This window comes from Salvelinus fontinalis, chromosome 2, assembly GCF_029448725.1.
Source record: "Salvelinus fontinalis isolate EN_2023a chromosome 2, ASM2944872v1, whole genome shotgun sequence".
In the NCBI taxonomy this organism is placed as follows: domain Eukaryota; kingdom Metazoa; phylum Chordata; class Actinopteri; order Salmoniformes; family Salmonidae; genus Salvelinus; species Salvelinus fontinalis.
The window spans coordinates 32121595-32136982 of record NC_074666.1 but is presented as its reverse complement, the minus strand read 5'-3'; the positions used below and the strand labels follow the sequence as shown (position 1 = coordinate 32136982).

Genomic DNA, 15388 nt, shown 5'->3' with positions numbered 1-15388 from the left:
TATCATGAATATAAAACCATGGCTTGATAAAAACCCAGCTCTCACCAGCCTATGGCCTTGCTCTCGCACACACACATCTGCTAATTATAAAATAATCCTTAGGTGTATAGCCTACATCTCCAGGGATAATACAGTGCTTCGGAGTAATTAGTCTACTATGAGGTATTAATTACAAACGTAGTTTAATCAAAACGTGAAGGGGACAAAGTAAGAAATATGCTATGAGTGATGAATTGAGGCCGATTGGAGCCACTTCAACAGTTTTTTTTTTCTAGGTGGGTGGGCTCTTGCAGTAATTTTCCTACAGTGGAAGTAGTTAACGCTATAAGTGCACACTGTACTGAGAGATATAGTCGTAGGCCTAATCAATAACTAAGACACGAAAAGGGTTCTCATAAAGGAGACAAATGCGGCCCTGTGATGTTCAAGATCTGCAGTAGATCGAGGACCATCTGAGAGTCATCCCACCCGTAGCCTATCGAGTAGACATCAGAGGGGGGTTTTAAAATGGTATAGTCTCTCCGAAATGGGTGTGGTTGAATCGTGCTTACGAGATCTAACGTTAGCAAACGCAGACCGGGTGATTTAATCTGAAACGACATTATTTTATTACAATACTGCAATTTAGAGCTTTGAATACAAGAACACCTCATGCGAATATGCATTAGGCCTATTGCATGTTTTTTTAATTTGTGTACCAATGGGTGGGTTTCCTGCTCCTCCGGCAAGATAGCCCAGTCGCTTTTAAAATATCATTTAAATTTTTCTCTCAAGAGTTTAAGCCTCTGTGTTTGGCAATTTATTTAATAATTCATTTTTTTGACGAGGAGGCGACGGTCATTACGAAGCGAGGGAGTGAGGGGAGAGAAGGAGGAGGAAGATATCCGCGAACTAGCAGAGGAGGAAGGAAGCGAGGATCACGAAAACCACAATCAAGAGAAAAACTGAGTCATAAAAAAGCTATTTACTAATTTCATATGGTTCAATGCATTTTCTTTGATGCGTGGACAGATTGCAATTGTGTTCAATCCGCTCCAACAAAGATGTTTTCGAGTTTATGAAGGTCTCGGGCGTAGAAAGGCAAACCATTCTAAAGAGGAAACGGGAACACAACAGCAGAACTCATCTTTTCAAGGGGTCCAGTCAAACGGAGATATGGTGTCTCTGTACTTCGATCTAATATTTATTTGATGTGCAGCCTACATTGGAGATTCACTGAGCAAAAATCTAGAGAAGACAAGGAGCAGAGAGGATATTGAAAATATCTGCATATTTCTGTCCCTATATTGTTTTCTTTTCTAAGGAAAAAGGGGCCAATAAACATCCCCAGCCTTTTTGAAACATTAAATCCAGACTGTATTCGAGAAAGACTACCAACCTCATCGGAAACATTACCTAACAGGTAGCCATCCATTATAAAATGCTGTCAGAATTGTCATGGATGTAAGATGGCTGGATGATGTAGCCTACCAGTGATGGGCCTATTCATGACTAGGCTCATCATTTCGCTGAAATTATATTTCATCTGTATATTTTGGTAGCCTAAATATAGACATATAGACGAACCTCCCCACTGTACCAAATGTTTTTCTATTTGCATATAGCATAACTTGCTGTACATTCGTGTGATAACCTATATTAACACAGGCAACCCCGTAAAGTGTTTGCATATTTAGCGGCTTGGAAAAATTACACGGTTGCCAGGGTGTCAGTGCCATTAACCACGAATGCCAGGGGTTTACTGCCATAGTCGTGGAATTATGGCCTTAAATTCATCAAGTAGCCTAACAGCTACCTATATCAAGTAGCCTCCATACATTTGTGGGTACTGGGTAGGCTACTGTTGCTTGTAGTGAGGGAGTAGCCTAGCCGTCTGAGCTGCGCCCCAAGGCCGATGTAAGCAACCTATTTGTTGATGAGGGAGGGCTATTCTACAGTGTCTATGCTGCAATTTGACCTTAAAATTGATTTTACATTTTATGCAAGGAATTTATTTAGAATTCTATTATAGAAAATTATGCTGTAATGCACTCAATCCAATAACGCGAATATAATGTGCTTATTACTTTAGCACTCTTGGTTCGCGGTGAAATGTCAACCGAATAGACCAAGTAGGCTATCGTTTACTGTGCATGAACATAAGGGGTGGGGCCATACTGTATTTTGCATTATTTTTTCCAAATGACAAGCAAATCTTTGACCTATAGTTTAGGTAGCTTCTGTCTGTCAGTTGTCATGGGTAATATATTGTCTTGGAGAAAATGCTTAATAAGCTATTATGGTGACATTGATGGCCACCTATTCAGCACAGGACACGTGCTGAGGTCCACAACCACGTATAGTCAATAAGGATCATTTACATCCAGCCCTGCCCTGTGTTTTGCATCATTTTATACATCTTTCAAAATTATTTTACTAGTGTACAAACACTTCTTGAACCAATTCTAGCAGAAATGCTCCCTTAAAATGATGTTCTTGAGGGAGGGTTAGGAACTGGAATGTGTGTCCAGACAACAACGGATTGGGTTGGTGACTGCCTGCAAGGTGGATTGCATTGCACATACTGTCCAGAAAGCATTGGGGAAAGGAGGAAACCAAAAAAGGGTCATTTGATGATGTCAGTGGGCGATGGTGTATCATCCCATCCCATGATGCCCAGTCCTCTCCTCTCCCACCCTGGTATCTGCTGGTGATGCACCACCACCAACCCCTCAGTGCTTTATTGGCTAAATGAGCAGCTGTGCCAGGAGACTGGGACCCACCAATTTTCCCCGGTCGCCTTCCATTAGTGCTGTGTGATCCATCTGGTTGGAGGTTCCCACCGGGAACAATGACCCAGTTAACTGCTCCTCTCCCTAGCCTAGTAGATGGTGATGATGTGGATGTTCCTGTTTATTTGTTTGTGTATGTGGAGTTGGAGGCCTTTAATAGCATGGCACATGTGATGTGAGTGTTAGGTAACGTTAACATTGAGGCACTGGAATTAGAGGAAATATGGAAAATGTGAACACTAAATGTGATATTACCTGACACTGCTGTATGGGCAGTGTACCTGTCTGTGAATGCATTTTCTTTTTTTAATATGCGTGTTTTACAAGTACCGGTACACCGCCACCGAAAGAGGTACAGTATCGACAGTGATGCAAATTAGAATGTGCAAAGCAGAGTACAATGGTTAGAGGTATTTCATCAGTGTCTTAACGGATTTGAATAGGCCCACAAACTCATGCAAATACTAGTGCCCATTTTTGAATAGGATTTGAATGTGAAACCTCTCTCTCTCTTCGAATTCCCTGTGCATGTGATCATAAACACATCTGTAGTGCTAATCATGTTGATATGGAAGTGTATGGTACAGCCAATACTGTTTTGGTGAATTTAAATAATACAAATAGGCCTACTATAGTATTTTCAGTCACATTCAACTGTGACGGTAACAATCGAGGTCTAGCGGGTGAACATTTTTGTAATTTGGAAATGTAGTTTGTTATAATGCTAGTGTCAGCCATTTTCAGTGTATTTCACTAGATGATCGAGATCTTGCTGTAAAATAGTTTTAATTCGTTTTGATACTGCAGCTTGAACAATGACATTTTGTGTCCACTAGAATCGACCATAATCGCAGCAATGTTGAATCATTAACAAGTCATTGTTAAAACATAGTAATAGCCAGGTAATAACATAGTAATTATGCAAATATCCCACTGGCAAATTCCAAATGTAATGATAGCTATGCTAAATAGAGATTCAAAACTGCTTTTTTAACATTTTTATTTTATTCATTCTTTATTCAACTAAGCAAGTCAGTTAAGAACAAATTCTTATTTACAATGGCGGCCTACGCCAGCCTAACCCGAGACGACGCTGGGCAAATTGTGGGCCGCCCTATGGGACTCCCAATCACATCTGGTTGTGATACAGCCTGGAATCGAACCAGGGTCTGTAGTGACACCCCTAGCACTGAGATATTGTGCCTTAGACCGCTACGCCACTTGGGAGCCCCCTTTTAGAACACAACACAAACACACATACATTTTGTTCAATGTGCTTGTAATGAATGATAAATGCCTGCCTGCAGTAATTCTAATCTTGTTTCTGTGCATTAAGTGGTTCGTGGATATCAAAGAGAGCCCATTAAATGATGAAGCGCTCTCTCAGATTATACCAGATTAGAGATTATTCTCCACAGTTAAACCAGACAAGGCTGTACTAGCATAAATATACAGATTACAGAGCTTTACGTATTTTAGATGTGCTATGTTAGTAAACCGTGCACTTAAAATACTGAATGAAGTATTATTTTATATGCCCAATTTACTCTGATTCTAGCTGCCGCTCTGCAGCCATGTTTGTGATGGTGTTAAACAACTAGCCTCCAGGTGAAACATGCCAAAATGATTATGATCAGATCAAACCCATTGATCAGGTTGAGACCAGCAGAGGACTACGAGACCACTGATGTAGTTGGAGTCGATTACTCACCATGATAACACTGCAATCAAATCATGCAATCTGATACGCATGCCATGTACAAACATAGCGCATATTACATTACAAGCAGAAGATTGGTTTGTTCTGACGCAGGCACTGTCCATCATTCTAAATGGACATGCTCTTAGATGGAGTCCTAATTTTGAACTTGATATCTCAGTCTGGGCGATCTACATGAATGTTTTAAGTTTAAATTCTCATGCTGTTTTTCCATCCTTTGTTCCCACCAGGTGACTGACTGAGTGACAGAGGACTTCGACGAGGCCAGGGACCAATCCAAAATGAGCGAGCTGGAGCAGCTGCGTCAGGAGGCGGAGCAACTTAGGAACCAGATAAGAGTACGTGTGTCAGAGAATGTTACTGATCTGGGCACACATTTACAAAGAGTCCCAGAGGCTAGGCATGCTGATCTAGGATCAGTTTAGCCTTTTAGATTACAGGATATATCCTAGATCAGTAATCCTACTCTGAAACGCTTTATGATCTCAATGAAAGCAGTAAAACCATTGGGTCTAGAAGAGAAGGGGGTTGGTGGAAAAGGGAGTAGGCCTAACACACCATATTGAGAGGTGGGATATTTGCCTGGGTGAGATTCAGAGAGGTTGCTAATGCTTGTCTAACCACTCTCTGTTTCTCTGTCTCTTAGGATGCCAGGAAAGCATGTGGGGACTCAACCCTGACACAGGTAAGTATCACACATACCCGCATAAAAGAGAGTATGGCTGCGTTTTGACAGCCAGACCCATTCTCATCTTTTTTTCACTAATTGATATTTTGCCCAGTTAGATTAGCTCTGTAAAATATCTTATGTGAAAAAATCTGATATGCGAAAAAAAGATCTGAATACAGTGCATTACATTGACACAGTAACCCTGTGATGTCTTCTTTACATTGCTTTTCTGTGTGTTTGTGTGTCAACCAGATAACGTCAGGTCTGGATCCCGTGGGGAGGATTCAGATGCGGACGAGGCGCACTCTCCGTGGCCACCTGGCTAAGATCTATGCCATGCACTGGGGCACAGACTCTAGGTGGGTGTAACGTTATGCCAACCCCTTAGGGGGCTTCTCCCTCTCTTCACACTCTCTCACTCATATACCACACATGGCGGTACAAGCAGTACTTTTTTGATGAGGTTTAACACAATGGCTCTACCTCTTTGTCTCCGCAGGCTCCTGGTCAGCGCCTCTCAAGATGGAAAACTGATCATCTGGGACAGCTACACCACTAACAAGGTGAGAGCTGCACCCAAATAACAACATCTCTCCCCTGGTCTCACCAAGGGGCCTGGAAAGGTTGACTCACTCTCAGCAAACTAGGCAGCCTTCAGGGATTGGAAATGAAATGGGAGCCGACTGTGTGTTTTGACTCATCTCATACTTCTACTTGCATCATAACCTACCAGAGTCACTTTGCCATTCAAACATTGTAAATTATATTATGCAATGGCTCCCCCTGAAAAGATCCCACAAATTCAATATAGAGGAAGCAAAATGAACTACTATTACGCTCCTGCTCTGTCTGGATGTGGACTTGGCTCTGGACTCCTGCCTGGTCCTGTTTATGATACTACTCTCTCCTTGTCCATGGCCAGGCCTTTATTCTGTGACACACAGTGACCAACTCTTATCCCCCCTCCAGATGCATGCTATCCCCCTGCGCTCCTCCTGGGTGATGACCTGTGCGTATGCCCCCTCTGGTAACTACGTGGCCTGTGGAGGTCTGGACAACATCTGTTCCATCTACTGCTTGAAGACCCGCGAGGGCAACGTCAGGGTCAGCAGGGAATTACCCGGACACACAGGTGAAGAAGCATTACTACACACAAATACCTATGTGACTAAGCTTGAGCCATTTTGTGTTCATTTTTATTGAGAAATCATGGAAGTGTCTTAGCTAGGTTATGTGAGTTTATTTGAACCTCCTTGATTCTAACTTCCCCAGTGACACTACATATGGTTATGTATGCAGTTCAGTTGAGTATTCCTACCTGTTCGCTGTCCCACTGGGATCCCCAGGTCCCAAACCCCTAAACAAGGAAGACTTTAATTCACATGGCTAATTAGTCACAGGGCAACACAATTATAACGAGCTGAGACATCAGCCAGAAAACCTAGTGAGTCCCTTAGCTGTGTTACAGTGCTAGCTCACCTGGGGCTTTTAAATTACTCACATTCGGGAGGACGAGTATTGTTGAAATTAAGTCTTACTCTTCGATCACACCTACAGCGTCATTTCGCAAAATGGTACGCAGCATCATCTGGATATGTGTGCAACAACAGTTCAACATTCACATTCTGCTACCATTTCTGTCAAGCCGTCTACACATACAGTCTGACGCATTCGTTCAATAAATCCAACGTATGCACAGCACAGAACACACTGAAACTGCCTCTGCAACGCAATGCTGCAAGGCAAACGCAGCGTTCCATTGGAAATGAATGTACTTCTGGTGTACCAAAATGCAATGAAGCTGTTGGTGTGATCGAGGCGTTAGTAGGAGCACCATACATTGATGGTGTGGTCAGTGTTCTACTAGATGTTTTTATTTGTGTTACAGGTTACCTGTCCTGTTGCCGTTTCATCGATGACAATCAAATCATCACAAGCTCAGGAGACACTACCTGGTGAGTCCTGATGGATCAGTAACCAAGGCTGATGGAGAATGCAAATATAAATATACTACAGTATATTGTCTATACTGTAATTAGCTATGAGCTAGTCTAACCTTACACTCAAAATGATCTGATAGCAGTTGTTAAATCCAGTGGGTCGCTCTTCTGTTCTCTTATCCAGTGCACTGTGGGACATCGAGACAAGCCAGCAGACCACGGTGTTTTCGGGCCACAGCGGTGACGTCATGAGCCTGTCCCTGTCTCCAGACTTCCGCACCTTTGTGTCCGGAGCCTGTGACGCCTCCATTAAGCTGTGGGACATCAGGGACAGCATGTGCCGACAGACGTTCACGGGCCATGAGTCTGACATCAACGCAGTCTGTGTGAGTGTGCTGACCTGCTTTCTGGTTCATGTCATGGCATTAAGCCAGGAAACCATACTCTAAGACATGTCACCGTTCCCAAAGTCCTTCATGTTAGCTGCACTAGCTAATTCTGAGTGTCTAATGTACCTAATGCTAGCTGATCTAAGCCATGGCTGTCACTCCCTCTCTCCTCTACAGTTCTTTCCCAACGGCAGCGCCTTTGCCACCGGCTCCGACGACGCCACATGCAGGCTGTTTGACCTGCGCGCTGACCAGGAGCTCAGCCTGTACTCTCACGACAACATCATCTGTGGCATCACCTCCGTGGCCTTCTCCCGCTCCGGACGGCTGCTGCTGGCCGGCTACGACGACTTCAACTGCAACATCTGGGATGCCATGAAGGGAGATCGAGCAGGTCAGTGGGGTGTGGTGGGGTGGAGTAGGAGCGAGCGGCTGTCATTTAGCTGGCAGCCATTGTTGTATAGTTGTGTCTGGCTATGCATCAGACCCGTGACTGAAAACAACTGATAACTTAACAGGGAATGTTATATCTTCTGATTTCATTGAGATGTTAGACTTCAATTCACAAGCTGATCTCAGTCAAATGTAATTCAACCCTCTAAGGGATCCCTGTGTTAACAGTTCAGGGGTATTTCAAGATGGTGGATTGATGAGAGAGCTAACCAAGACACCATATGATAACACTTGTTTGTTTGTCCCTCTCTGTGTCAGGAGTGTTAGCCGGCCATGACAATCGCGTGAGCTGTCTAGGTGTGACTGATGATGGCATGGCGGTGGCCACTGGGTCCTGGGACAGCTTCCTCAAGATCTGGAACTGACAAGTTACCTGAGCCATGCACACACACACACACACACATTACACACACATAGACACACACACATACCCACACGCAAACACAATATTGATCATACAAAGTATTCACATCTCACATTTTGGTACACATAGTTTGCACACTGTATTCACACTGTACGTAAAGATGTACACATACACACATACACATTGAAACATTGTACATAATATATATATATAACGCCAATTAGGTATGAGTTTACACAGACACACAAATGCCACTTGCAATTGTACATGTTACCAATCACATTGTATGCAGGAAGAGTCCACCAGAATTACAAACAGATGCCCACACTACCCACAACAGATATATATGTACACAGTACACACACAGTTATAATACATTTGTAATTGGAACTACCATTAATGACGTGAACAAATTCAATAAAATCCTGACATATGCTAAACTAAAACACGCATTTGAAATGTCACAATTTACCAGATTTTTCAACACACACACACACACACACACACACACACACACACACACACACACACACACACACACACACACACACACACACACTTTAAGTGCATACACACATACATACGCACACAAACATACAAAAATATATACATGTACACACATCTACAGTACATGTTTATTTCTGAGTGAAACTCCAACCCTTGAGCTAAATGGGGGAGGCAATTCTGTTTTTCGTTTGTTTACTCTGAAGTCCCAAATATCCTTCAATCTGATTTTCTGTACTACAGTAGGTTTGTGTGTCTCTGTAACAGGGTGAAAAAAGTCACAGTTGAAGGAATAGAGAGTGATGGGCTGGAAAAGCATGATAATAAGTGAATCCAATAACACTCAAGACACTACAGACAGGGAGATAGATAGAGAGCAGAAAGAATGCCCAACTTTCCACAGTGACACTGTTAAAGGAAAATCAAGATAAACCATCAATTCTTAAAGTTTCTTCTGGCTCAAACAAAATGCTATCATGTAGTTACTGTTTTTATAGATATGTACACCCACATATATAAGTAAATATATGATAGTTTTGATTTTGATGTTTTTGTTGTATTAATTTTTTACGCCTATTTTATTCATGTTTTCCCTGTGTGCCTCAGATACACTTTAAGGATAATTAATAGAGAATAATGATGAAATTAAACTAAATGAAATCAATAAAATGAGAGATTCATAAGGTGAGCAAGATTATCAAGAGACAACTCTCAAATAAGCAGGGGGCAATATTCATACTTTGACTTTGTCAATATATTATGTCAACTTTATGATGGTATACATTGTACATACTATTAATAAATACACGTAGCCTCTCTTGCCAGTTTTGGCCAGTTGTGTGTACTTCTTTTTTAACATAGTAATTTCTGTGTTTAAAACCATGCATGCTAGTTTTCAAGGGAGATATATGGGGATCCTGTTCAGCACACAACTTGAACATAAACAGTGAATTTTACATGCTTTGATGACCCAATTTAACCTTGATGAAACATACCTGATGTCCAGATTTTTGCTCTAATTTCTCAACACACTACTTACTATAGACTGATTAATGATATAAATAGTTAGTGGTCATTTTTAGAATTCTCAGATAATGTATTCATGTCGAAGTGTATTCTCTACCCTTTTTCCAGAAGTGTGCACCCGTTCACTCCCCCACATGGGGATTGGATTGGTGCATACCAAGACCAGAGGGAGTTCCCAACAATGGTTTATATATACACTAGATGATAACCTGTTTTGAAGCCACTGTACCTCCATCTTGGCACACCCAACTGTCGTAAAACATACTTTGGAAGCTAAAGAAATGCATTTATTTAACATCTAAATTTGTATTGACAAGTTTATTATATTAGACGCTTTGATGCATACTTATATGTGAGCTAAATATACAAATAAAATAAATTTAAATGTTTTCCTTATTAAAGTATAATTGTTTAAAGTTCTAATGTTACTGTCCCCACTACAACATTATTTAAATACATGTAATTTTGTCCTTGAAACATTTAATTGAAATACTGTAGAATTCCATTCATTCATTTGGACTGCTTCATCCGGAGAGTGCCAATATGGCCGACCAGTGGCGTCAAAGTTCTCATTCGCCAATACATATCAGCAATATAGGGTTTATATGCATCATTGGTTTCCACCATGTTCTTTAAACCAGTCTATTCCTTTTAATTCCACAAGGTGGAGTATAAATCCACACTTCAGGGAAATGGTTGAATATTGGATTGCAAGCATGGTAAATGTGTCTGTTGGAATGAAGTACTGCATGATGGTGGTTGGGAACTGGAGGCCATTTATACAACACATGCTTAGCCCATTCTCTCATTGGATTCATTGTTCCTCATGCTTTACACCCAATCTATGAATACAGAAACTACTATAGACCGTTTAAGATGAGATCAATATAGTTTTATTTTTCAAACAATTCTTCATCAAGACTTTTACAGACTCATGAGTTCATTCAACACAATCTTTTAAAATATTAAAGTTCATCAGTCTATTTAATACAATCTGAAGTTAACCCCTCAAAACAGAAACACTAAACAAACATGGTAAAAGACATTTAATTTCTCAAAAACAAGAGATTGAAAAAAAAAGAAAAAAAGAAGAGATTATAGACCCATCCAAAGATATTAGCTTTTTCAGCTTTCAGACTTTCACCTGTACTGGTTCCCACAAGCACCTATTAAAAACCACAAATCCATTCATACTTTAATCTTATTCTACAAGAACCAAGATTATGTTGTAGAGCAGGGTTTCCCAAACTCGGTCCTGGGGCCACTACTGGGTGCACATTTTGGTTTTTGACCCAGCAGTACAGAGCTGATTCAAATAACCAAATCATCAAGCTTTGATTATTTGAATCAGATGTGTAGTACTAGGGCAAAAGCCCTGTTGTACAGTATTACTATATCATATATGTGAATGGAGTGTCTGATTAGTGTGTGACTACATTGGGTGGAGCAGGTCATTGCCTCAATAGCACGAGGAAGGTAATAAAACACTACACAGAAGCAGGAAACCCACCCAACTGATTATCATGTATTATCATTTATCATGAACTTATTGATCCTCCTCATAAAGGCAATTACTGGATAAACACATCAATGCAAAACTAGCATCACAACTGTTAAAGTGATGTTTGTGTATTATGCTGACTGGATTACAAGGTATATTTTCTTGGGATTAAGACAAAAAAAAACAGATTAAGCAGTGTATGGGTATCTCTCAATTATGAGACACAGACAAACCGTCCATCTTACATTCAGTTTGCTAAAGGCCACGATAAACACCCTCCCACCAAAGTCACACAGACAGAGACAGCCGAAAACTCAACTTAACACTCATATTGCTTATGAAGGAGAAGTGTCAACGTTTGATATGGCAAAGACAGCCTTCGTGATATGCCTGTTTTGTGGGGCTGAAAAATTTGATTAATGTAACAAAGCCCATTTTACTGTTACAACTTTGTCATAACACTACACTTGACTGATACTTTATATTTAGGATTGACAATAGAAATGTTGCTATACAAAAATTAGATGGCACACTTGATGACAAATTGTTGACCCTCCCCATCCACCCACCTTTCTGTCTCAGCTGGCTACTCCTGCATCGAACAGTACATGTCCTCAATAGACTGGTCACTCCCTCTCAACCAATAGCATGACTACTAGTTAGGCTGTATCAAGAGGAATCTGTACTTCCACTGGAAATACATGCAGCTCAGCCATCACTCTCATGCATCTGTCACACCCACCAAAACAGTCCAAACATTCAGTCTTAACGTACACACCCACATTCATAGCTTTCCCCTCTCTACTGTAGATTAGAATACATTGTGCTTAGATTAATTAAAATACCAGACAGTAAAGTATGTTATAGAAATCTGTTTTATAGATATACATTCATTTATTTAAATCTCTCAATATAATTTACATATCCTTTAATAAAATAGTCCTTTCAGAATATATTAAGTTGGTTACTTTCCCACTGCATCTCAGCCAGTCCACACACTTGACCACCAGCAAAAACCTGCTTCTTTATCACCATGTTCCTAGCCCCTCTAACACCACATAACAAAACCCAGGTCACTGGCTTCAGTTTTATTTGAACATATGAAATACTATTAAAACTATTCGCAACAAATGTGAAGTAGCATATGGCTTTTCTATGGTATTTTGGCCCCCCTCCCACTGTCTAGAGAACCATCATATCAAGAGAGATGATTTTTATAGGCATATCATTTTCTACATTCCAAATTGGTTTGCTGCCATAAACTGCACATTCTCCCTGTGCCTATATTCTAGTCACATGAATGTGTCATACAAGCAGATTGTATGCATTGAATGAAATTGCATGAAATTAACGATGGTTGAAATTCTCTAGAGAATGTTTCCTCTTCCACATGGTGGCAACAGACACAATCCCTGTAACTGGTGAGTCCATTCAATGTTTAAAGAGCTTAAAGAGCAGTGGGTAAACATTGCAGTTATTATTACAGAATTAAATATATAATCATTGACAATGTAAAACATTAAAAGTTGTTGAAACATATTGGGATGTTCTGGTTTCTATTTAAGTGCACTTAATTGGCACAGAACACCATTCTTAACGAGGGAGGCAACTATTTATTATTTTGATCCGTCTGTCAGTAACACCTCTTCTTCATGAAGTTCAGAGTTAGAGGATTGAGTGGAGGGTCATATTCACCCCCCCAACACCCCCCTCCCAACACCCATCTCCCAGCCCCTTCTCTACTCCAAGGCACTGCTTAAACTGTAAACATGGCAGTTTGGCTAACTAAGATAAGAGGACTTTTTCACAGCTGCCAGAGCTACTTGTTGAGTGTGTGTAAAATGTGACATTTGCGATATCAGTCACAAATGGCACACAGCTGATATTGAATGCACTAGGCTAGCGAGAAACTAATCTAAGAATTGATACGGAATTCTGATACAGGATGAATGGCTCAGATATGTGCATGCAAGCATGCTCACATAAGAGTAAAATATACAAATTGTAACTGTACTAAAAGTGTGTCAATCGATTCTGTTCTTTACTCCCTTATATATTTTAATATATATTTAATGTTATATTTACTAAATATATTTATAACATTTATTTAGCATAAACTACATAACATACCCACAGCTTAAGCATTTCCCCTGATCTCTAAAAGAATCAAAGCAGATTCATGTATTTCCAGAGGACAATTGGGAACTTTGGTAGGGAAAACAATAGCAAATACACTATATCCAACAACTTGTTGCCTTACAACTAGTTTAGTAAGATGACAAATGAAAGTGCCCAATGAGTTTGAGTCCTCTGGTTCAGTATTGCAGTGACAAATATGACACAAAACTGGGCCTGCTAAAGCATCAGTCAGTGGATTTCAACACTGGCTCTAGAATCACACAGCTATTGCTTGGAACCACACTGATAGCTCAGTATTATCCACTGCAGCCCTATCCCTACAAACCAACATCTCTGAGTACAAACGTAACAAGATCCATACCAATGAACATAAAATACATCGATAAGAGGTAACAGACAGAGTAGATCTAGCAAGAGGGAACTATTTTTCACTGGATTACAGCCGCCAGATGAGAGCCTGAACCCCAGCACTATCCCCCAGGTAAGGATCATGGACACCTGCTGCCATTATAATATTCTAACAAGCACATCACTCGCTCACCCAATTCCCATGTCCTCTATATTACGGTCACATCAAAACCTTCATACTTCATCACCCCTCGACACCCACATCTTAAGTCACCTCACTGCCTACCTCTGGTACATTTTACACACAACAAATTAATTCAACCTAAACTCCCCTCTCTGAACAAGAACTGCACTAGAACAGCATATATATTGCAATATAATGGCAATATAACAGTAGAGAGTAAAAGTAAGAATGCCAGTTAGGCTAATACCAAATACAGAAACAGTACAGATAATATCAATTGTTTGCAGTGATAGTTTAAATTCTTGACAAGAGAAAAGTTTAATATCTTAAGTCTGTTCGATAGGCTCCTAAAATGGTAAATAGCTCCATCCCCGATATGAAACACGGGGAGAATAAAGAAATAGAAAGCATGACGCTAGAACACAGCAATATGTTCCATTTTACTAGGGACTAGAATGTTACTATGTTCACATAATGGATAGTCTGTCTTCCTAGGAGTTTTTATTTATTTAATTTTTTAAAACCTCCTTCCAAAAAAACAATCAAAATAAAAACATGAAATCAAGTTTTAATCAAATACCAATTTTTCTTTTTGAATGATGAGTTGAATAATTAAACCATAGTGAATCTGAAGCTTAGCATTTTGAGTGTTGCAACAATACCTTAGGGTGTGCCAGTGCAGTATATATATCAGGTCAGTGGTCACACCCTGAATGGAGGCGTTATATACACGTCTGCCAGTGACATCAATCTACCCATGTTCTCTTCCATTTAAACATGTTAGATACTGGCTATTTACAATTCAATCTTGACTTATATTGGTTGAATCTTGCTTTCTTTAAAATGTATTTCACCAGGAAGGAATGTTTTTAACATACCCCCAATAAGAAGGAACTAACTACGGTAGTTACAACTAAACACAGGCGCACCAAGTGACTGAGGTACAATACTACAGGACAAGTATATACAGTACAAAGTAGAGATATTACATTAGAAGCCTGTAGTGATGTCTCATAGGTAGCTACCATTCCAGAGGGAGATCAATCAGATCAGGGGAGTCAGAAGATGGCAGGTGAGATGGACTCTTTGTCGTGAAGATTTATGCTGGAATGGATTTACAGTATGCTTGTGTGTTGGCGAGCGCGCGTGCGTGTGTGTGTATATATGTGTATGAGTGTTTTGTGTCTGTGTATGGGACTATGTTGCTTCACCAGTTCATGATGCAGTTCCTGTTCAGGGTCATGAAGTAGACCTGGCTGCTGCCTCCGGAGCGCACAGAGGCAAAGAACACCTGAGACACACATTAACAAGACATTAGGCTTATTACTCATATTCAATGAGACTCCAGTGCCTACAGCTGTACGTACCGGAGGCATAAA

The 15388-nt window shown here is 40.5% G+C and overlaps 2 protein-coding genes across 6 annotated transcripts in view; one reads left to right on the top strand and one right to left on the bottom strand.

Moving 5' to 3' along the window:
- The first annotated feature begins 354 nt into the window (after window positions 1-354).
- LOC129816884 (guanine nucleotide-binding protein G(I)/G(S)/G(T) subunit beta-2-like) lies at window positions 355-9635 on the top strand. The gene is made up of 10 exons (XM_055871852.1): window positions 355-1402; window positions 4722-4829; window positions 5138-5176; window positions 5414-5520; window positions 5661-5724; window positions 6131-6293; window positions 7050-7116; window positions 7286-7487; window positions 7668-7884; window positions 8202-9635. Exons 2-10 carry the CDS (start codon window positions 4773-4775, stop codon window positions 8306-8308), a joined length of 1023 nt encoding a protein of 340 aa, XP_055727827.1. The 5' UTR covers window positions 355-1402; window positions 4722-4772; the 3' UTR covers window positions 8309-9635.
- A 1072-nt stretch (window positions 9636-10707) lies between these two features.
- Window positions 10708-15388, bottom strand: part of LOC129816865 (misshapen-like kinase 1) — a 31692-nt gene continuing 27011 nt past the window's right edge. For all 5 annotated transcript variants that reach the window (XM_055871803.1, XM_055871813.1, XM_055871832.1 and 2 more), the window contains one exon: window positions 10708-15300. In XM_055871803.1, the coding sequence (XP_055727778.1) occupies window positions 15217-15300 (84 nt within the window). In that variant the 3' untranslated portion in view covers window positions 10708-15216. The remainder of the gene's footprint in view (window positions 15301-15388) is intronic.

What these genes read in the sequence shown, in the direction of transcription:
- LOC129816884 (XM_055871852.1), top strand. Translation starts at nt 4,773, where the DNA reads ATGAGCGAGCTGGAGCAGCTGCGTCAGGAGGCGGAGCAACTTAGGAAC. An exon ending in ACAGCTACACCACTAACAAG is followed by an intron (nt 5,725 to 6,130) that starts GTGAGAGCTGCA and finishes TCCCCCCTCCAG; the next exon opens with ATGCATGCTATCCCCCTGCG. An exon ending in GGAATTACCCGGACACACAG is followed by an intron (nt 6,294 to 7,049) that starts GTGAAGAAGCAT and finishes TTTGTGTTACAG; the next exon opens with GTTACCTGTCCTGTTGCCGT.